A 22,714-nucleotide genomic window follows, 5' to 3' on the forward strand; every position below is an offset into this window, starting at 1 on the left:
TAGTTTTCCATCACAATATAGTTCAATTTCTAACCATAAGATTAGAATAATGTAAGCACTGTGATGGGGGAAACTGCAGAATTGAGCTATTATTGAGTTCACTTAAACAAACGATGGCTTGTTTATTAGAGAGGCATATGTTAATTAGCACATTCTCACCATTTTTATTTCTTCTGGCAACAACAGCTTTTGGAAGCCAGGAAATAATTAAAAATGGCATTACTGAGTGTTCTAATAAGGAAGAACACCACCAATTTCTCCCATGGATCTCTAAAGAGGGAACTGCGGCAACAAAGCAACTGGAATTAAACAAAACTAACCTGGAACTAAAAACTTCCACTGCAGGAAACTGAATCCAACCCATATTGATAACTTCAAATTTTATGTAGACTTTGTAATCACAGTACTTTATGGATATCATAAAATATCTATATTGTAAATTAGAATAGCACTTAGACTTATATACCACTTCACAGTGCTATTCAGCCCCTTCTAAGCTGTTTACAGAGTCAGCCTATTGCCCCCAACAATCTGGATCCTCATTTTACCAACCTCGGAAGGATGGAAGGCTGAGTCAACCTTGAGCCAGTGAGAATCGAACTCCTGGCAGTGAGCTGAATTAGCCTGCAATACTGCATTCTAACCAGTGCGGCTCCTAGACTCATATTACAAGTTAGAATAAAAAGATCAGTGAGATGTCATTTTGAATTAATCTGTGATATTTATACAATACTGAGCCTCCTAGGAACTGCAGGAAGTAAAGTATGTATTGCAACAGAATCTTGTTATACAATCCATGTAACATTCTGTTCAGTATAGCCCACAAGCACCAAGGAGCCAAAGACAATGCAGTAATAGCCAGACAGTTGTGTTGGAAAATATTAGAATACAGTAAAGCACAATGGACCAATTTGTAATTATAAGCCAGTATTAAATCAAGATCTAGAAAGATAAAATATACTTTACCTTCAGGTCCGTATTGAGTATCCAGAACAAAGTAGAAATATTTGGATTTGTGGGACATTTCAGGGCAACGAAACCTCCTGGGCCATTCTCTGCTCTGAGAAAAGCCAAAAGCATAAATAATGTTGGACATATACTGACAGAGCAGAAAAAATTAAGATAAATTTTAGTTTAATGACAGACCAATCACTGAACAGAAAAGTTCAATGCAATGTACATTTACATTATGAAAACAAATTAGGCATTATCATTATCACTATCATTACACCTTTTTGTTTCTAATGATGTCCTTTTAGAATCATTAATCAGTTTAGTTCAACTGCAATCCCACCTCTAGTTACTTAAAACTAATACAAATAAACTACTGACTTGGGGTTATGAACATTCCATCAGAAGAGTGCTAAACAGGGCACCAACCATTTCGAAGGTAATTACACCCAAACTATTTCAGATGGGAAAGCAGCTGTCAGTGATACTGGATCCAGGCCATATTATTAAAGATTTTGCAAATTTACTGACTTTTTAAAAATCTGTAAGTTGCATTTCATGGGAAATTAGTTATGAGCAAGCCACCAACCATACTAACAGTGTCGATTTGCATTGATTATGCCATGCCAGTGCATTATTACAGATAGTGTCCTTTCAACCAAATGAATCTGGACCCCATGATTGCTTAGACTTCTCACCATGAAGGATGCCCTTCAAGGAATATCCCACAAATTTAAATACTGAGAAAAAGAAATGGGTGAAAAGATGCCAGTTCTTATCTGTATTTGGTATCTTGATAATAGATGCAAAAAACTGTTTTTTTAAAAAAAACAGAGCATTTTGAATACCAGAAACTCAATTTCCTTGAACAGGATAAAGATACACAACACTTGATAATGCACACTGACATGTGAAATGAACACAGTCCCTCTCATATATCTTTCCAATTGCTACGCAAATTCTGAGTTAAAGGCCAATGATGTTTTAATGCTATTACTCAGAAAAAAATAAAGGTGGTGAACAAAGACACCCTGACTGGTCACCCGAGGCAGAAAGCAATGACAACAAAGAGGCCTTGTTGGAAACTGCTCACAACTGGAGTTCGCTCATCACAAGACATTATATAGAGGCCAAAAACAAACTAATTGCCCAGAAAATGCTTTTATGTAGGAAGCTCTGAAATGCACCGTCCCAGGGAGTGGCTTCTGCATTAAAATCAGAAGGTGTGTCTTATTCATGCAGCCTTCATTACAAGCGCACACGAAAGACAATAGAAACTATTCTGAAGGACAAATGCTATGATTGTTCCATTTGTTTTAGCACAAGGAACTCTAGAGTGCTGACATAAAACTCAAGAATTTCTGCTCGATACAAGAAAAACTCCAAATTTCTATTCTTCCAGGAAGCAGAAAACTGAATACTTTGCCTTTTTCTCTAAATCTCCCCAAGACCACCATTGTAGCAAATTTTAGTTAACTATACAAATGGAACAGGATATTTGAGTAAGAAAGTGCTACAGCAATCCTGAATGCCTATTTTGAAAATTCCTTTTCACTTTGAACAATAATCAAAACATGAGCTCGACTACTTTTCAGAAATTTTGGAAAATATTTGGAGTGGGAATTTTGTTCTTTGATTTTAAGAATACATTTCACACATATTACTTACAATTTGAAAAGTACAAAACACAACATGAGACAAGTAAAAATGGTATAAATATTTGAAATTGTGTGGCCAATTGGTTACTAGTCACGCAGCTAGTCCTTAATTTATGACCACAATTGAGCCAAAATTTCTGTTGCTAAATGAGAAATTTGTTAAGTGAGTTTCTCATTTTACGACTTTTCTTGCCACAGTTGCTAAGTGAATCACTGCAGTTGATAAGTCAGTAACCAGGTTGTTAAATGAACCTAGTTCCCCGTTGAATTTGCTTGTGAGATGGTCACAAAAGATCACATGACCTTGGGACACAGCAACGGTGATAAATATAAATCAGTTGCCAAGCGTCCAAATTTTGTTCACGTGATCATGGGGATGCTGCAAAGGTCATAACTGTGAAAACAGTTCATAAGTCACATTTTTCAATGCTGTTGTAATTTTGAATGGTCACTGAACAACTGTTGTAAATTGAGGACTATCTGTCCCATGCTGGTCTATAATCACTATCACCCCCAGCCAGCATGGCTATTGGAGTATACATGCTTAACTTTCCACAGTTCTGGAAGTCATTCAGCATAGATTCTCTCTCTCTTTTTCTGTTTTAATTGATCTATACCTTACAAATACACTTATGCATTCTTTGCTGGTCTTTGATCAAATTAAGGCAGAGAAGCATAATGCAGATCCCATCAGTCAAGGAATTTGGGATGGCAAGGTCCAAGAAAAGAGCTTTCTCTGCTATGGCTCCCATCCTTTGAAATATCATAGCTCCTAAGCGATATTGGCTTCCACCCTGCTGACTTTCCATAAGAACCTTAAGATCTGATCCTGCCAGATGGCTTGGGTCCCCAATGGGGGAGCTTCAAACTGCAGGTGGATGATTACTTAAAAGTTAATCCCCTCTCCCCTCTTCTGTGCATTTAATTCCCTCCTTCTCCATCTTGCTCAATGATTTTATTGTTCGTATTGTGATTTTATTTGGTATACTTATATTAGATTATTTTAATGTGTTTATGCTATAAGCCGCTCAGTTGCTTTGAAATGAGATGGGTGGCCAATAAATTTAATAATAAATAAATAAAAATAAGGACTTATTTTTATGACTTTTGCATACTGGGGAATCCCCAAGTATATATAAGGTACTACCATACAATTCTGCTTACATCCAAGAACGTTCCTAAATTATTTACAATTATTATCAAATGAACAATACATTATTTCTCCTCACTGTTGCTGAAGGTCAAACTAGTTACTCAGAAAATGCTGCTATATAGGAAGCTCTTTACTGTATTTTTTTTCATTGCCAATGCAGACAGTAACTAAAAGCTTTATAATTAAAAAATATTTTTTTCCCTACCCTTTCGTACCTGTGTATTGGAAAAAGCTTCTGGGATGATATAGGATAACAATATGATTTTCATACCTGACGTATTTGGATGTAGGAGGGCGCAAGCTGTGAATTGTTGCCATCCCTGATGAAATGTAGCGGTCTCTTCTTCTCTCAATCCGACGCACATTCACAAAATCTCTTGATTTGCAAAGAGAGCACATATGAAACATCAGTTCACTGAAACGAAATAGATAGTGAAAAATATAGTCTGAATTAGAACTTACCTAGGAGAGACAACACCAGCTGCGGCACCAGCTGCCACATCATAGGATACAGTTGTGTTATCATCAATTCGTTCCAAGATCTGGTAAGAAAACAGAAGGTTTTCCCACTTCTGCCAACATAAACTAGTTTAGAGTATTTCCTTGGCATGATTTCTTTGTAAAGGAACTTTGACTTGTGAAGAAATCAGAACAATGATGATTAATTTCAGGTATATTCACAAAATTAACTTCCATATTTACACAGAAGAAAAACAATATCACCGATTGGTATTGTAAACATTCATATATTTAATCTGATAACAGAATAAATTCTGAACCAATATATTTGGAGAGCACAAGGCAAAGGAAAAGTGATAGGTTTTGTCATTAAATAAAGCAGAAAAATACTTGCTGTTGGCAGAAACCAATGGATACAAAATGAAATCTAAATAGCAAATCCTGGGTAACTCTGAAGCATTTCAAAGATCCTCCTATTTTATAAATATTATAAATATTTATTTTAAAAAGTATAAATTATGCATTAATTCAGTGGGAAATTGTATTTTTGAGCCTTTCAATCTTAATGTGTAATGCTCATGCAAGTGGCATCGAACAGCAAAAGTGTCTTTAGCAAACAAAAGGATGAGTAAGTGTGCTGAAGTTCTGATTCATAGCTATTGAAAAGAAAAGCCCAAAATAACATAAGAAACCCAACAGCCTAGCAATCATACCTCTACCTCTCTCAATCATTTTCTGAAGATAACAATTCATAGCAAGAAGAGCCATGTATAATTCAGAATTTCAGCTTGGGGTGTTAGAGAGATAATAATAATCAATATTACAAATAATGTTAGTGATAAGTGATGAATATTTTTTGGTTACAACTCCGTCTGGAAAGACTTACGTGGCATGCTAGCAAAGTTTTATTCCATAGGACCATCTTCTCTGGTTGGAGAATCATCTCCTGGTATACTAACTCAGCTGGACATTGTAGAATAGCCTGCAAATGTAACACAGGTTACATTTCAGAGTCTCTGCCCCCAGAAACACTTGCAACAAAGGGTAACTAATATTAACCAGTCAGTGGAAATTGAAGGATGAGCTTAAACACCTCAACACCTCATTTGTTTGTTTGTTTGTTTGTTTGTTTGTTTATTTATTTTATGCGTTTTTGCCACGCGCATGCTCAAGATGGCGCTGCGGAGCTGAATACTGAGCAGCAGTTGGTGGCCTTCTCGGCTGGTCCGAGCCAGGGAATCGATTTTTAGATCCTTTCGATCCCTGGCCTGGCTAGTAGAACTCCCCCCCTGGAAATGTGTTTGGGACCGAAACGAGGCCGGGGGAGTAGTAAATCAGTGGTGAGAGGCCTGGCCGGCCAGGCTGAAAATGGCGATGGCGACGGCCAAGAAGCTGACGGGGCGGCACCTCCGAATGGCATTTTTCCTGCAGCCATTCCTATTCTGCGCCCTTTTCTTTTTATCCACAGCTGTAGGGGAGGCAGAGATAACCAGCGGTAGGATGGCAGTGGTGAGGAAGCGGTGAGGTTTCCTCGCGGAGCCCTATGAGTCCATCATGCCCCCCCCCGAAGCTGACTGGCGTTTTTTCTGCGGTGAGGTGGCAGTGGGTGAGGAAGCAGGGAGGTTTCCCCACGGAGCCCTACGAGTCCATCATGGCCCCCCCAACGAAACCCCCCTCGAAGCTGACTGGTGTTTTTTCTGCGGTGGGGTGGCAATGGGTGAGGAAGCAGGGAGGTTTCCCCGCGGAGCCCTATGAGTCCATCATGGGCCCCCCCCACGAAGCCTCCACGAAGCAGACTGGCATTTTTTTCTCTGCAGCCGTTTCTGTCTTCGGCCGTTTCTATTCATCTATGGCTGTGGTGGAGGCAGAGGTAACTAGTGGTGGGGGTGGCAGCGGTGAGGAAGCGGTGAGGTTTCCTCGCGGAGCCCTACAGATCCATCATGTCCCCCCCCCACAAAGCCCCCATGAAGCCCCCACGAATCACCAAGTCCTCCCACGAAGCCCCACGGAACCACCATGGAGCCCTACAAACATCAGGGCCCACCAGAGACATCACGGACCTCCCCCGAAGTCATCGCGGACCCCCCCACGGAGCCCTACAAAGCCCCACAGAGCCCTATGAAGCTCCACAGAGATCTTGGGGGGCTATTACATCTGGGCGGTGACGATGACTGGTGATATTCCTCTGGAATGAAGGCCTCGCCCCCACCTCCCTGGGGCCTGTGGGGGCTTCTTCTTTTTTGGAGCCCCTTGGAGCCCTTTGGAGGCTTGGAGACCTTGAAGCCCTTTGAAGACCACCTGGAGACCACATCATTTTCCATCATGGACTGACTTCTTCCATCTGTTCCTAGTCGGAAACTTGTCTATATAACATCTGGACTTGCCGGGAGGAGACCACCCTCCATACTCTGCAATATACATGTATTCGCTAGCGACTCTTCTTGTTCTGCGAGATTCCCCCCTCTTGCAGAAGTGGCCCTCCACTCTATCGAGGGCCTACCTCGATGACAGATTTTGGAATCCCGAGAGGTAGCATGCAGCTAAGAAAGATCTTAGGGGTTTTTTAAAAGAGCGTTTTAATCGGTTTTTAAGGGGAGGGACGGTTAGGGTGGGTTAGGGGGAAAACCCACCAGGGGGAGAGACAGAAATACGGCCAGATCCTGCGAAGGCTCGCGTCGTTACTAGCTTGGGTTCGGGGATGGGGGTGGAGGCGGACGCTCCGTTCCATGAGGGTCATTTCATTAGCACGGTAACTGGGAGGGGCAGATATGCCGGAAGCGGGGACCATATCATGTTAGGGGAGTGCGTGAGCGTTATCTGCGAACGAACTCGCGCTACAGTCCCTCTGTCTTTTCCCATTCTCTGAGTGGTCAGGATCCTCAGAGTCTGGACCTTCGGCTGATGTTGTGCAATGGCAGGTCCGTTGCGAATAAAGCCCCCCTTATTCACGATCTTATATGGGAGGAGGGTGCGGACCTGTTAGGCATTTCGGAGACTTGGCTGGCCACTGAAGGCGGGGTGCCCCTGGTTGAAATGTGCCCACCAGGTTTCCATGCATTTCATCAGCCGAGGGCCCAGGGTAGGGGTGGTGGGGTGGCGGTTATTATTAACGAAGGTCTTCGACTGAGGGAGGTCACTCTTCCACAGATAGCTGGATGTGAGTCCCTCTTTGTGAGGTGGGGTCAGGGTATACAGGTGGGTTTGCTGATTACGTACCTGGCTCCCTGCGGTGTGACAGCAGCCCTGCCTGAGCTGCTGGAGGTAATAGCCGAGTTGGCGGTTGATACCCCCAGACTTATGGTTATGGGGGACTTCAACCTACCATCGCTCGATGAGTCATCTACTGTAGCTCAGGAGTTCATGGCTTCCATGACGGCCTTGGACCTGACCCAGTTAGTTGATGGTCCCACTCACATTGGGGGAAACACTCTGTACTTAATTTTTATCTCTGGACAGTGGCTGAATGATCTAGAATCAAGGGACCTAGTCACTCTATCCTTGTCATGGTCGGATCATTCTCTACTTTGGTTGGACTTTCGAACCGCTATCCCGCACCGCAGGGAGATCGTCCCAGGTGCCTGATGGACCCGGAGAGGTTTCTGACGGAGCTTGGGCCACTTCCTGAGGACCTAGCCCACGACTCAGCTGAAAAACTCATTGCCACCTGGGAAAGGACGGCGGCGGGGGCCTTGGACCGCGTCGTGCCTTTGCGGCCTCTGACCCGGCGCCGGTCTCGACCAGCTCCTTGGTATTCCGAGAAGTTGAGAGAGATGAAGCGCTGGAAAAGATGCCTAGAGAGTAATTGGAGGGCCAGCCGTTCTGAACCTGATCGAACACTAGTAAGGTCTCATATTCAGACCTACCTAGTGGCGACAGGATCGGCAAAACGTGAGTATTTCTCCGCTCTTATTGCGTCGGCAGATAACCGCCCAGCAGCCTTGTCTAGAGTGACTCGCTCCCTTCTTACTCAGGGAGTTAGGGAAGACCCCTTGCAAGGCCGTGCTGAGGACTTTGGACAATATCTGCACGATAAAATTGCTCAGATTCGGGATGGGCTGGACACAGATTGGGTAGTCTCAGATGGGATGATGGAGGCGGTTCTTGAGGCTGTCATCTGGGAGGAGTTTGACACTGTGGCTCCCGATGACATGGACAGAATACTGAGGAGGCTGAATGCAACCACGTTTATTGGACCCGCGTCCCTCCTGGCTGGTACTGGCCACCCAGGAGGTTACACGAGGCTGGCTCCAGGGAATTGTTAATGCTTCTCTGAGAGGGGGTGTCTTCCCTACAGCCTTGAAAGAGGCTGTGGTGAGACCCCTCCTCAAGAAGCCCTCCCTGGATCCAGCTGTTTTATCGAACTACCGTCCAGTCTTCAACCTTCGTTTTGTGGTGAAGGTTGTTGAGAGTGTGGTAGCGCATCAGCTCCCTCAGTACCTGGATGAAACTGTCTATCTGGACCCGTTTCAGTCCGGCTTCCGGCCTGGGTACAGCACTGAAACGGCTTTGGTCGCGTTGGTGGATGATCTCTGGAGGGCCCGGGACAGAGGCTGTTCTTCTGTCCTGGTCCTATTAGATCTTTCAGCGGCTTTTGATACCATCGACCATGGTATCTTGCTGTGGCGGCTAGGGGGACTGGGAGTGGGGGGCACCGTTTTTCGGTGGTTCTCCTTCCTCTCTGACCGGTCGCAGATGGTGTTGGCAGGGGGGCAGAGATCGACCGCGAGGCGCCTCTTATGTGGGGTGCCCCAGGGGTCGGTTCTCTCGCCTCTCCTGTTCAATATCTATATGAAGCCGCTGGGTGAGATCATCCGTGGTTTTGGGGTGCGATGTCATCTGTATGCTGATGATACGCAGTTGTACATTTCCACTCCCAACCACACCAGCAAAGCCGTTGAGGTGATGCCCCATTGTCTGGAGGCCATGCGGGTCTGGATGGGGAAAAACAGGCTTTGACTTAACCCCGCCAAGACTGAGTGGCTGCGGATGCCGGCATCCCGGTATAATCAGCTGAGGCCATCGCTGTCTGTGGGGGACGAGTCATTGGCCCCCACAGAGAAGGTCCGCAATCTGGGCGTCCTTCTGGATGCACGACTGTCGTTGGAAGAACATTTGACGGCCGTCACCAGAGGAGCTTTTTACCAGGTTCGCCTGATATGCCAGTTGCGTCCCTTCTTGCACCGGGATTCCTTGTGCACAGTCACTCACACCCTCGTCACTTCTCATCTGGACTATTGTAATGCTCTCTATATGGGGCTTCCCTTGAAGAGCACCCGAAGACTCCAATTAGTTCAGAATGCGGTCGCGCGGGTGATAGAGGGAGTGACTCGTTGCTCCCATATAACACCTCTCCTGCGCAGGCTGCACTGGCTTCCGGTGGTCTTTCGGGTACAATTCAAGGTGTTAGTTACCACCTTCAAAGCGCTCCATGGCATAGGATCGGATTACTTATGGGATCGTCTGCTGCTACCAGCGACCTCCCATCGACCAGTGCGCTCCCATAGGGAGGTTCTCCTCTGTGGGGGCACCAACCCTCTGGAACAAGTTACCACCAGGTATCCGTCAACTCCCTGATCTTTGGACCTTTCGACGCGAGCTGAAAACATTTTTGTTTCACCGTGCAGGACTGGCCTAGTGGGGTTTTAATAAGGGGTTTTATTGGTTTTAAGTTCTTCAACCAACTCTAAATTTTCCTTTTAAACTTGTCCTAAAAATTGTACTGTCTTTACTTTGGCTGTAAACCGCCCTGAGTCCTTTGGGAGAAGGGCGGTATAGAAATTGAAACAATAAATAAATAAATAAATAAAATCTCTCAAACAAACAACATCATTGGACGAAGTGCTAGAAAGAATGAAATACCACCTAGACACAAAAAAGAAATATGTGTATTACAGGGTGGCAAGCAATCACCCCACAGTATATTCCCCTCCAGCCACTCAAAAAAACATCTCTTTCAAAACATAGACTGTATCTGCCCATCTTTACTCCCTCCATTTTCAACAAAAGGTATAGGTAAGGAAAGGAAAGATGGCTGGAAAGCTTGGAAGGAAGCTGAAAGGCACCTTACCTTTAGGATGAAAACCTTGCCATAGAATGGCATTTCAAGAAAATGAATTGTATCCCCAAAGTCCTGCACAAGAAATATTAAAATCATGGGAGTTCAACATTTGTCCTTTTACTGTGTTATGAAAATTTCCAGGCTTGTAGTACTCCCTCCTCCACCACTTTTTATTAACTGAGCTGGCCCCACGGTTAAACAGCAGGCAATCCTATACTATCTTGTCTATCTGATTCACCAACCGCTAGTCTAACATATACCAAGCTTCTGTAAATTATTCCATTGCTTCTGTAAATTATCTAGTCCTCGAGCATCCAAGACAATTACTCCAGTTTAGAGTGAAGCCATCAAGAAGCCTCTTGGTATATGCCCTGCCTGGCTTAATTTGGCACACAGATGAACTACCTAAAACAGCATTTTTGGTTAATCTCAGAGGTTATAGTGATTCAACAGAAGTAAAAAATACAGGGAATAGGTTTAACTATTTAAACTATGGCTTACAGTGGATATAAAATGCCAAGGTTTTGAGATATAAAAAAACCCCAGACCAAAATAAATCACTTTAGAATTTCCCCCCCCTTCTAATATAACATATAAGCTACACAAGTCAATTGAAAAACAAACTGAAATCTTTCAGGTAAAAAAAAACACTTACAAAAATGTGCATACCCTTTAAATTAATACTTTGTTGAAACGCCTTTTGATTTTATGATAGCATTCAGTCATTAATGACAACATTTTGAGGTAGGAGCCCATCAGCATGGCACATCTTGCCTTGGGAATCTTTTCCCATTCTTCCTTGGAAAAAATGCTCCAAATCTAAAGCTCCAGTTTCAGCTGAAGAAAAGCAGCCCCAAAACATAATGGTGACACTTTCATGCTTCACTTGTGTTATGGTGCATTATTGGTGGTGCAGAGTGTTGTTTTTGCACCAAACATACTTTTTGGAACTATGGCCATAAAGTTCATGGCCTTGATCTCGTCAGACCGTAACACATTTTTTCACATGCTTTCGCCAGACTTAGTGTACTGTATTTTGGAAAACACAGCCAGGCTTGGATGTTTTTCTTTGTAAGAAAAGGCTTCTGTCTTGCCATCCCACAGCCCAAACATATGACAAATATAGGAGATGGTTGTCATGCACCGTATTACACAACCAATCCTTGCCAGAAAATCCTGCAGCTCCTTTAATGCTGCTGTAGGCCTCTTGGCAGCGCTTCAGATTAGTTTTCTTCAATTTTGGAGGAACATCCAGTTCTTGGTAATGTCACTGCTGTGCCATATTTTCCCAACTTGTTGATGACGGTCTTTACTGTATCCTATGGTATATCCAATGCCTGGCAAGTTTTTTAAACTCTTGTCCTGACTGATACCTTCCAACAATGAATCTGTTCAACCATTGCAAGCGCTTTGTAAGAGGCAACTGAGTCAATTCAGAAAAATCCTAGCAGAACAGCTAAACTTTATTTGGGCTTGATCAGAGTAATTTTAATTGATGACAGGTGCACTGATTACCATTTAATATCAGTCTGAATATTGGTTAATTCTAAACACAGCACATCTCTACTTATAAAATAATATATTAACCATATTTTTGTAAGTTTTTTATTTTTTCCTCCTCAAAGACTGCAATTTGTTTTTCAATTGAATTGTACAGCCTGTACGTTGTATACAAGGTGGAAAAAAATTCTCATGTGATTAATCTTGGTCTGATTTTTTTACATCTTCAAAACCTGGCATTTTAACAAAGTTATATAGACTTTTTATATCTACTCTATCCATAGGAACATTTTGCTTTTCCATCAAGAATTTGGTGCCAAGTGAATCCAGATAAACTCGGTTAACCAATTATATATTGTATATCTCTGATGGTGCAGTGGTTAAAATGCAGTTATCGCGGGGAAATTCTGTCCCATGGCTAGGTTCAATCCTGACTGGCTCAAGGTTGACTCAGCCTTCCTCTTTCCGACCTTGATAAAATGAGGACCCAGCAATATGCTGACATTGTAAACTGCTAAAAGAGTATTGTAAAGCACTATGAAGTGGTATATAAGTTTAAGTGCTATTGCTACTGCTATCCTTATTTTGCTTTGATAAATATTAATAGGGGAAGACTACAAGTGGTTATGCTCAGATTTTACTCCTGTGAAGTAGAATCCTGCAAAAGTTTTAAATAGTCTACATGAAATATTATACCTTACATTTCCCCCCCCTCTGGTACAATTGTTGGGTCTCTATGGTACAACTTCTTCCCTTTTCCTTCTCAATTTAGAATTCAGAACGAGCAGAAAGTGAGCTGCCTCCTAGTCTTGAGCAGCAACTGGGAAGAAAATTTGGCTCCCTCAAATTATTCAGGCTTATTCAGTAGGTCCTCGTTATTATCATTTTTAAATTAAATTTTGCTCTACAACAAAGTCCATAAAAACTGAAACCAAAGAGACAGAAGAATATCAGGTCCTTATTAAAATTTATCTGGGCTTGATCAGAGTAATTTTAATTGACGACAGGTGCACTGATTACCATTTAATATCAGTCTGAATATTGGTTAATTCTAAACACAGCACATCTCTACTTATAAAATAATATATTAACCATATTTTTGTAAGTTTTTTATTTTTTCCTCCTCAAAGACTGCAATTTGTTTTTCAATTGAATTGTACAGCCTGTACGTTGTATACAAGGTGGAAAAAAATTCTCATGTGATTAATCTTGGTCTGATTTTTTTACATCTTCAAAACCTGGCATTTTAACAAAGTTATATAGACTTTTTATATCTACTCTATCCACAGGAACATTTTGCTTTTCCATCAAGAATTTGGTGCCAAGTGAATCCAGATAAACTCGGTTAACCAATTATATATTGTATATCTCTGATGGTGCAGTGGTTAAAATGCAGTTATCACGGGGAAATTCTGTCCCATGGCTAGGTTCAATCCTGACTGGCTCAAGGTTGACTCAGCCTTCCTCTTTCCGACCTTGATAAAATGAGGACCCAGCAATATGCTGACATTGTAAACTGCTAAAAGAGTATTGTAAAGCACTATGAAGTGGTATATAAGTTTAAGTGCTATTGCTACTGCTATCCTTATTTTGCTTTGATAAATATTAATAGGGGAAGACTACAAGTGGTTATGCTCAGATTTTACTCCTGTGAAGTAGAATCCTGCAAAAGTTTTAAATAGTCTACATGAAATATTATACCTTACATTTCCCCCCCTCTGGTACAATTGTTGGGTCTCTATGGTACAACTTCTTCCCTTTTCCTTCTCAATTTAGAATTCAGAATGAGCAGAAACTGAGCTGCCTCCTAGTCTTGAGCAGCAACTGGGAAGAAAATTTGGCTCCCTCAAATTATTCAGGCTTATTCAGTAGGTCCTCGTTATTATCATTTTTAAATTAAATTTTGCTCTACAACAAAGTCCATAAAAACTGAAACCAAAGAGACAGAAGAATATCAGGTCCTTATTAAAATTTATCTGAGAGGTCTCAATGCAAGAATGATAAAGTAATGATCCTGCACCACGTAATACCATAGCGATACAGAGAGTATCAGCAATCTTTTGATACTGGAAAGTATCAGAAAACTTCAGCACTGCTTTTTCTAAATCAAATAGTGCCATTTCCAGGTGACATGACTGGTTCTAGGATTTCTGCCAGCAGTCACTCAGAAATGTAAACTTACTGTGCATTTCTCAAAAATCCAGTTTTCTTCTTGAGTTAAGATCTGATCCATCACCTCCATTGCTACTTTGCCTTGCCGGACATATTCTCTCTCCTAGGCCAAAATATGAAACACAGCCTAGCAACACATAATTCACTTTATACTCAGCAGCTGTTGATATCTCAAGTTCATTAGCTCAAGACTTAATTTAATCTAATATGATACAAGGAGATACTCTTGGCTACATGCAGCACCAACCAGACTTCCCTTCATTTACCATCTGCACTCTGTATATCCCCATGCTGTTCCCGGGAGTCAAAGTGATCAAATTCTATGACAGGTGCCATTTCAGGGTGAATGAAAGAAGAAACTCTGTTGTCCATTGAATCAGTATAAAATCAGCTTTCTTGAAAACAAGAACGTAAAACATAGAACATTAGAGTTGGAAGGGATCATGGAGGTCTTCTAGTCCAACCCCCTGCTTGAGCAGGAGACCCTGTAACATTTCAGACAAATGGTTGTCTAATCTCTTTTTGAAAGCCTTCAGTGATGGAGCACCCACAACTTCTGAACGCAAGCTATTCCATTAGTTGATTGCTCTCAACATTAGGAAATTTCTCCTTAGTTCTAGGCCACTTCTCTCCTTACTTAGTTTTCAACCATTATTTCTTCTCTTGTCTTTTGGTGCTTTAGAAAATAGTTTGATCCTTCTTCTTTGTAGAAGCCCCTCAAATATTGGAAAAGTACTATCATGTGCCCTCTAGTCCTTCTTTTCATTACACTAGTCGTACCCAATTCCTGTAACTGTTCTCTGAATGTTTTAGCCTCCAGCACCCCTAATCATTTTTGGGGGGAATTTCTATGCACTCTTTCCAGAGTCTCAACATCTTTTTTGAATTGTAGTGACCAGAACTGGATGCAGTATTCCAGGTATGGCGTTACTAAGGCTTTGTAAACTGGTACTAGAACTTCATGTGATCTTGATTCTATCCCTCTGTTAATGCAGTCTAGGATTGCATTGCCTTTTTTGGCTGCCTGTTGCACACTGTTGGCTCATATTTAAGTGATTGTCCACTAGGACTCCAAGATCCCTCTCACAGTTACTGACATTAAGCCATGTTTCACTTAATCTGTACCTATATAGTTTGTCTTCTAGGGTGTTGGCAATTCCTGCCAGCTTAGTATTGTTTGCAAATTTGGTGAGTCCCCTTCAATTCCCTCATCTAGATCAGATATTGAAGAATACTGGGCCTAAAATTGAACCTTGGGGTACCCCACTGTTACTTCCATCCAAATTCAAATCGAATATAAGGATAATCTCTCTCCCTTCCCCTAAGTTATATTCGAAAAAATCTTTTTTTATTTTAAGTTGAATATTAGTTAATTTTCAGTAATCTTTCCATAAATATTCAATAGTACTGTCTAAAGAGGCTAAATATAAATATGCCCAAACAAGTGTCCTGTCATTTTAAATATTTTAGTTATTGCGAAGTCTTTTGAATACAAGTGAGGGCTTCCTTAAAAAGAAAACAGAAACTCTAATCATATGATCAATTTAAATATTACTGCCCTAGTTGCATGGCTTATTTTAAAAAAACAGTAAGACTGGATAAGCAAGTCCAGCCTTTATGCCTTAGACATTTTTCAAAAACTACCTCTCCCAATCTAAATAGACACCAGCTTACTATCTCTACTGTTTACTTCTCCTAATACTAAAAACAAAAAAACCTATTACTCATTCAGGGAAGCAAATACAAATTGTTTGTCCATGTCACAAAAGGACTGGCATGCTACTATTGTACCAAAAACTATGGGCTTATGGAGCTTTCTTTGAGAAGTTGGTAGAAAATATTAGACAGAATAATCCTGCCCCCTGGTGGATAGCAAGAAACAAAAACAAGAGACAAGAGGGTTTTTCTAATAAGTCTAGGATAGGCATGTCCAACCCACGGTCTGTTATGTGGCCCAGCACAATTAGTAATGTGGCCCCACAAGATCATAAACTTTTAACATGATTCTGTGGTTTATATACATTAAGTATATTACATATTTTATATGCAGTCCAAGACAATTCCTCTTCATTCAATGTGGCCCAGGCTAGACAGAAAGTTGGGACACACAAGGTCTGGGATGCACAGTGACTGTTGACATTTCTGCAGGGAAGATTCAATTCCTGACAAAGCTTTGTTTGATGCTCTGCTTTAGGGAAGCATATTCGTCAAACAACAGAAGAGATTTCGGATTTTTCTGAAAGCCACGGGTTTCTCCAAGAAGTAAAATACTAATCGACTTACAAAATCTGTATGAAGCTAATATAAATAAAATATAATTTTAATATACTGTTTGCACAGACCCACACAAAACGGTTGCACATTTGATACATGCAGATATATAACATCTGATCACTGCAACTAATCTGGAAGTTCTTCTAGGCATGGATAAAAACCTATCTGTGATAAGTGCTGAGATATTTTAGAATAAAAACCACAGAGTATATTTCAGCACCTGTCCTGGGAAATATTTCCTTGGATGTTTTAGAAACCCATCACATTTCTAGCTGTATGTGAATTGAAAAGATGAGCAAAAGGATTTAATACACCTTCACAGTGGATTAGATAGATGGGTGAGGTGGCATTACTAAATGACACCTGATTCTTTTCCTTTACTATTATGGGTTACTGCCCACTATTGTACTCTTGCTTAGACTAAGCTTTTGCTTCTATTTTATTGCTGTTCCATTGTGCAATTTAGACTGGACACCTGACAGAAAAGCAAATAGATTTATTCTAAAGAACACTAGCATGCATTATATTATACGAAAACAGAAAAATATAATCCAAAATATGGCAGCCCCAAAGGCTTCTGTTACATTGAGGCATACCTCATCAGTTACTGCGCTTTTCCCCATAGCTTCGTCATCTGACTCATCCGATCCTGCATTAGAGAGAAAAATAAATAAATATTTACAAGTTTGGATATGACTTTTAGAAGTATTATGTGTAAAGTAGGAAGAAGCATTTCTAGCTCTAAAATTCCTTGAGAAAACCAACTATTCCGGGAGAAAATAAAACAAAATAGGAAATTCTAGATATTTCCTATTACATATTCTAAATATTTAAATTCCAGTTTGGGTTACTCAGTAAGGAGTTTGCTTTTAGAACATGTTGAGGTATAAAAACTGCTAACCCTAAGAAAAACTAATCTTTCTTGTTTCTGATTGAATTGATGGTTTGTCTTACAATTGGAAGAAGGCAGGCCTAAAAATAGCAATAGCACTTAGATTTATGTGCTATATGAATGTGATTCATGTAAAGGCAGAAGGCTTGCAGATTACATAATTCTATGCTAATTTTGCAGAACCACGAATCAAATATTCCTATAAACATTGCATCAATTTCCCCCATCTAATTCTGTTAAGGTTAGGTATAATCTGGACACTCAGTTATGAAAAAACCACTGGGCAATTTTCCGTGTATATTAGAATTTGGGATTCATAGCAGACTGCTGGAAGCACACTAGTGCATTAGGAAACAGTTGCTTAAAAATATCCAGGGTGTACAAACTTGTTCCCTTTTATGTCTGCTCCTTCTTTTTATTAACACAGAAATGAAAAAAGCCTTGACATATTTATGTCAGCTATTAAGACAAAAGGGACTGCAGTTCACAAAAGAGAAATTATGTGAATGTCATGTGTGAATTTATAACTTCTATGTTCTCCATCAGGCCAACTCTTAAATTCATCATCATAAAAAGCTGGTTAGCAAGTGTTTGAGAGGAAGAAATATCAGTCACCTGCAACAGATTCTGGAGGGGAGTAGAACTGGCCATCTGAAAGTGCTCCCGAATAAAACAGTGGTCCTCGAGAAATAGCAGCCTGAGCTGCCACATACCCTGAAAAGAAGAGACAAGAGAAAAATTAGTTGGCTTAGCCATTATCTTGTGATACTTATTGCTCAGTGTACACAATATAGGACATGAGAAAGCCTACTGAATGAAACGGAAAATGACATTTGAAAATAGTGAGCAATCTTCTTAGAAATAAGACTATTTCACAAACTGGGATGATAACTTTCATTGAAGTCCAGGTGAGACTGAAAGACTCGGAAAGGTTGATCAATTTTTCATTGTTCACTGGTGAGAAAGATAAAAAAAATCTAATGCCTAATTAGGAGAGACTGGTCTAATGAAGGACTGACTTCGCCTTCATGAAAAATCTATCTGTGTAAGAATAAAAAGCAAATCAGAGGGAAAACTGCAATTTTGTTCTTTCAATTCAGATTAGCAAACACTCAGTGATGAAGAGTTTTAGGAAAACATAGTAGTCTGGCTGTCAGTTCACTGATCTAGCAATTGGGATTACTACAAACAAATGTATCCTACATCCTGTCAAGCAAAAGCTCATATGATGATTCTATCATCAGAGTGAAAGTTACTATTAATGTTTTTTTAAGTGATAAATAATGAAACACATACCAGTTCTTTATTTTCCAACAATTTTACCCATTTATTTCTCAAATGTATATATTACCAGAATCCAAAGGCCCCTGCTGGTATTGGATTGGTTAGACTAAAAATTACCTCCAAAGGATAGGTACAATTTTAAAACCATGCCTTCCTATTTCTAATACAAACTAGAAATTGTCACCAGCATACTTTTGGGGTATTAATAAGAAAATAAAGGCAAACATACTGCCCAATGTCCTCATAAATCCCTACTTTCTTCCAGAATGCAAGTCTAGAGATTTCATGATTATTGAACAGTATTTTAAAAAGTTGCCAGGCCACTAACCCATCTGCTTTTCAAATAATTGCAAATCATGACCACAACATCAAAGTCACATAAAAATCTAATTACATCATAGCAGATCATGAACCTGTACATTCTGCTGGACAAACAAGCAACTGTTTGTAGCATGTTTAGATTCAGAAAAGCAGATTTTGCTTTTGTATAGCAGTTGGCCAAACTACTATAACTTTTCAGATTAGTCTATCTGCCTGTCACATCTCAAAAACAATTCCTTAAATCAACAGAGAGCTTTTTTCATCTAAGCAATCTCGGTTATGTTTCTAGATTAAAGATGACGTCTTAATCCCACCATCTTTATAATTTTTTTTTTTGCAGTATATCAAAAATAAAATGAGACAGAAAGAAATAATTTGTCATGGGTAAATTTTAACTTCCTTCTACTTACAGTTAAGAGGAAGCTTATTAAAAAAGCAAAAAAGTCTTAAAATATATTGGGTCTAAAAGAGCAAATGCTTCCCTGAATTCTAAAAGGAAGTCTCTGGTCAGGATGCCTCAGCAAGAAAGCTGATAATACCATTTTAATAGGTGGAAGAGCAGCTTTCTTTGACACACCAGCCCTCACTAGATAAACAGACTCACATTGTTCTTCCTCTATCTCCTGTGGCAAGACCTTGAAATCCAAAAACCATGTTTCTAGCCAAGCAAGGACAAAGGAAACTATGGGTAGAAGGTAGCCAAATGCCCCTTTGGTCAGCAGCTGTTGCATGAAGAAAGAAAAAAAGGACAGAAGTTTCAAGGCACGTATTGGAGATCACTTAACGTTTATTAGAGCCTTCCAGTTGGATTGGATCTACAACTTCCATACATTTCAGACATAATGACCACCGCTAGATACAGTTAGACTTCATATAGTGACTGCCTCATTTAGCATTGTTTGCAGTTATGATGGTGATGAAAAAGTTACTGTACAATCAATCCTTGTATTTATAATCTTCACAAGTTTGCTAAGGGAAGCTGAAATAAGATCATAAGCCTCACTGCAGTTTCACTTAGTAGTCTCAATTGTAATCACTAAATGTGGACTACCTACAGTGTATGGGAATTACAACCAACACATTTGGAGGGTGTTAGCTTAACGAAGGTAAATATATTCAGTATTTCTTAAAAACTATCATTCACCAACTTGGAAGATCAGCTGTTTTGAATAAAGTACTTTATTTCTAAGAACACTTTTGCAACTCCAACCCCATTACCACCACTGGAATTTTAACGATGAACTGAATTCCCATGAGCTAATACAAGATATTTTAATCTGCTCCAACCATTAGAAAGGTGGCTGCAAAATGAACCCATTTTTTTCATGAACTCACATCTGAGAAGATAACTTTCACTATCAGGAAAGTGCTGCATACCAATGTAGTGATCTTGGGGATGAAGAGGAGAGAAGGAGAAAGAAAAAAGAAGACCCATTACAAGAGCAGCTTGAGAAGCTACAAAGTTATATAATTAAACATATTTTGTAAAGAATTTTCTCTTACCGCTATGACCCACCAATGACGGAGTTTAAAAACAGCATATGCAAGAAGTAGTACCGAGAACCGGAAAAAAGCCAAGAGCTAATAAAAATGAATATACAACATATTTATGAACAATGATGAAGTTCTGAGAAATATAACACAATTATTTCTGAGTGAACTAAATTAATAAAAAACAATGTAAACTGCTAGCAGTGCAAGAAGATTTTTAGAGAGTGAAAGATAATTCTACAAAATGCAACAGCTGATACGTTTTAACAGCCATGTGAATTATTTAGTAATAATTTGCCCTGACAAAAAAAAAGCCTCCATTTTTTTAAAAAAAAGACAATTGCAGCAGAATACTTACAAATATGTCAAAAAAGGATGTTTTAAACTTGTAATAGATGACTTCTTCTTTTAAATTGACCTGGATAGTTTTGATAGTCTGAAAGTAAATAAGATTAAAGAAAATGACATTAATAGAGTTTGATGGATAGACAATGATTAGCTGGGATTTTTTTTTCACTATGAGCACTGCCCCCTAGAGTCAGACGCAACTGGACAGGGGAAACCTGTACCTTTTATTTAAACATTTTTTAGACTTCCCTAATTGGTGCCTCCAGGTATGGTGGGACTACAATTCCCAGAATTCAGAACCAGAATAGCTTCTCATCATGCATAAACCCACATCTCTGAAGACACAAGGAAAGTTTTAAGATAATGCACCATTTGTATCTTGAGTACAAAACTATTTTGAGTATAAAATCATCTGTTTCATGTTCAAAACATAATACATGAAGCATTATTGTAAGCTTGAAACATTTCCAAAATTTTTGAAAAAGCACATTTTGTACTCAAGGACAGCAATTTTGCACTTGGGGTATGACAGTTTCTGAAGTATTGTGCTTGAAATGGTTCGAAAGATACCCGAGGAAGTTTCTTCTAGGTCAGGGGTCCCAACGCCCCCCCTCCTCCTGTGGACCAACATCAGTCCACAGTATACCAGGGCATGCAAACAAGCGAAGCCCCATCTGCGGGATGCAGGCAGCACATAAAACCACATAAAACCACACCCCCTCTGATCCACAGAAAAACCTCTCTCCATGGAACCGGACCCTGGTGCCCAAAATTGTTTATAAATGTAAACAAACAAACAAAAGGTTGGGGGCTTCTAGGTAATATTGGATAGCTCAGAAGAATAACATATAGCACTACAATTGGCTCTAGTCCATTCTAACTTGAATCACAATTTCTGTTACATATCTTTTAGTTATAAATTGTTGAGAAAACTGGAGATGGGATAGCTGTAGAAGATGACTAGGGTGAATCCAAGGGTGGGGTGAAATGCATCATCAGTATGGAATTACTACACCCTCATAAGAGACCTAAGTCCAGCCCTGCTGGAATTCTGTTGAGCCTTATCTGGTGCCAATTTGCCTTTACTATTAGTAGATTATATTTCTGTGTGTATAGGTAGCATGAAATAAACTTTTAGTTCTTCTGAACTTTATCCTAGCTCCTGATTTCTTGCACCCAACAAGTTTAATTCAGAATGTTTGCCTTTTTAGATCAATTTATTGGGGATTTTATACATCAGCCAAGTTATGGATATAATCACTAGTCTGAGCCACTGAAATATGTATAAAAAGCATTAAATAACAATGTGAATCAACTAGCCCACTAAAGAAGACTAATTTATTGAGCCAAATACAAATTAACTTCACATTCAAATAGCACAAATATCTAGCTCAAGAAGAATTCTTGTGGCAGTAATTCCATTTTGAGCCATAAATAACAAGGCTCCAACCACAGTGCCAAGGTTCCCTCCCCGACCCTAAGCAACAGGGTGACTGGGCAGTACAACATTGATAGAATTGCTATCCTACATACACGGCCTAACTACAACTAATCCATAATGGACACTAGAAGATGTACTCCTGGTAGAGGGGCAGAATCTCATATGTCATAACTTCCATTGTCACTGAGGCCAGCCTCATTATTTACTATATATACTGCCCATCTGGCTACCACATGACTATAATGTATATAAAAAAACCTGTGGGGGAGAAACATCTGGGAGCAATACAGACAGATCCATGCATCTTCCCCAAATCACTTTCAATTACATGCACAAAATTTATACCTAATCGGGGGCCAGTTCCTGGATAGTCAGATTGTTCCATTGACTGCTTTCAACAATACTGCAGATATTCAATGAACTATTAGAAGAATCTCCAGAATTTTTGCAGAGCAGAACTATTTTACTTGTTCTCTACTCAGCTATCATTAAAATATCCTGAACTTTATTGCGGTCATTATTCTTAGCTGGCTTGGCATTTCTCAGGTTGGGGAAGAATAGTTCTCTAGCGTCTTATATTTATCTGAATTCTGCCTAATAATGGCAGACTCTTTTTATCTTAATGTTCCCTGTTTGATCTGGACCTCTCAAACAAGTATCAAGCAATGACAAAAGAGTTAAAAACAAACATGAAACATATATGTTAAGAGAG

At 40.0% G+C, this 22,714-nt stretch overlaps 1 protein-coding gene across 3 annotated transcripts in view; it reads right to left on the reverse strand.

The window, feature by feature from the left end:
- Window positions 1-22,714, reverse strand: part of STARD3 (StAR related lipid transfer domain containing 3) — a 44,065-nt gene that overhangs the window by 7,815 nt on the left and 13,536 nt on the right. For 2 of the 3 annotated variants that reach the window (XM_058181120.1, XM_058181119.1), the window contains exons 3-14: window positions 20,572-20,649; window positions 20,226-20,303; window positions 20,058-20,111; window positions 19,327-19,444; window positions 17,733-17,831; window positions 16,822-16,874; window positions 13,962-14,054; window positions 10,289-10,351; window positions 5,108-5,203; window positions 4,225-4,304; window positions 4,034-4,138; window positions 967-1,060 (exon numbers count right to left, since the gene is read on the reverse strand). In XM_058181120.1, coding sequence (XP_058037103.1) covers window positions 967-1,060; window positions 4,034-4,138; window positions 4,225-4,304; window positions 5,108-5,203; window positions 10,289-10,351; window positions 13,962-14,054; window positions 16,822-16,874; window positions 17,733-17,831; window positions 19,327-19,444; window positions 20,058-20,111; window positions 20,226-20,303; window positions 20,572-20,649 — 1,011 coding nt within the window. The remainder of the gene's footprint in view (window positions 1-966; window positions 1,061-4,033; window positions 4,139-4,224; window positions 4,305-5,107; window positions 5,204-10,288; window positions 10,352-13,961; window positions 14,055-16,821; window positions 16,875-17,732; window positions 17,832-19,326; window positions 19,445-20,057; window positions 20,112-20,225; window positions 20,304-20,571; window positions 20,650-22,714) is intronic. The other variant, XM_058181121.1, reaches the window with a different exon arrangement.

Source organism: Ahaetulla prasina, chromosome 4, assembly GCF_028640845.1.
Source record: "Ahaetulla prasina isolate Xishuangbanna chromosome 4, ASM2864084v1, whole genome shotgun sequence".
In the NCBI taxonomy this organism is placed as follows: Eukaryota; Metazoa; Chordata; class Lepidosauria; order Squamata; family Colubridae; genus Ahaetulla; species Ahaetulla prasina.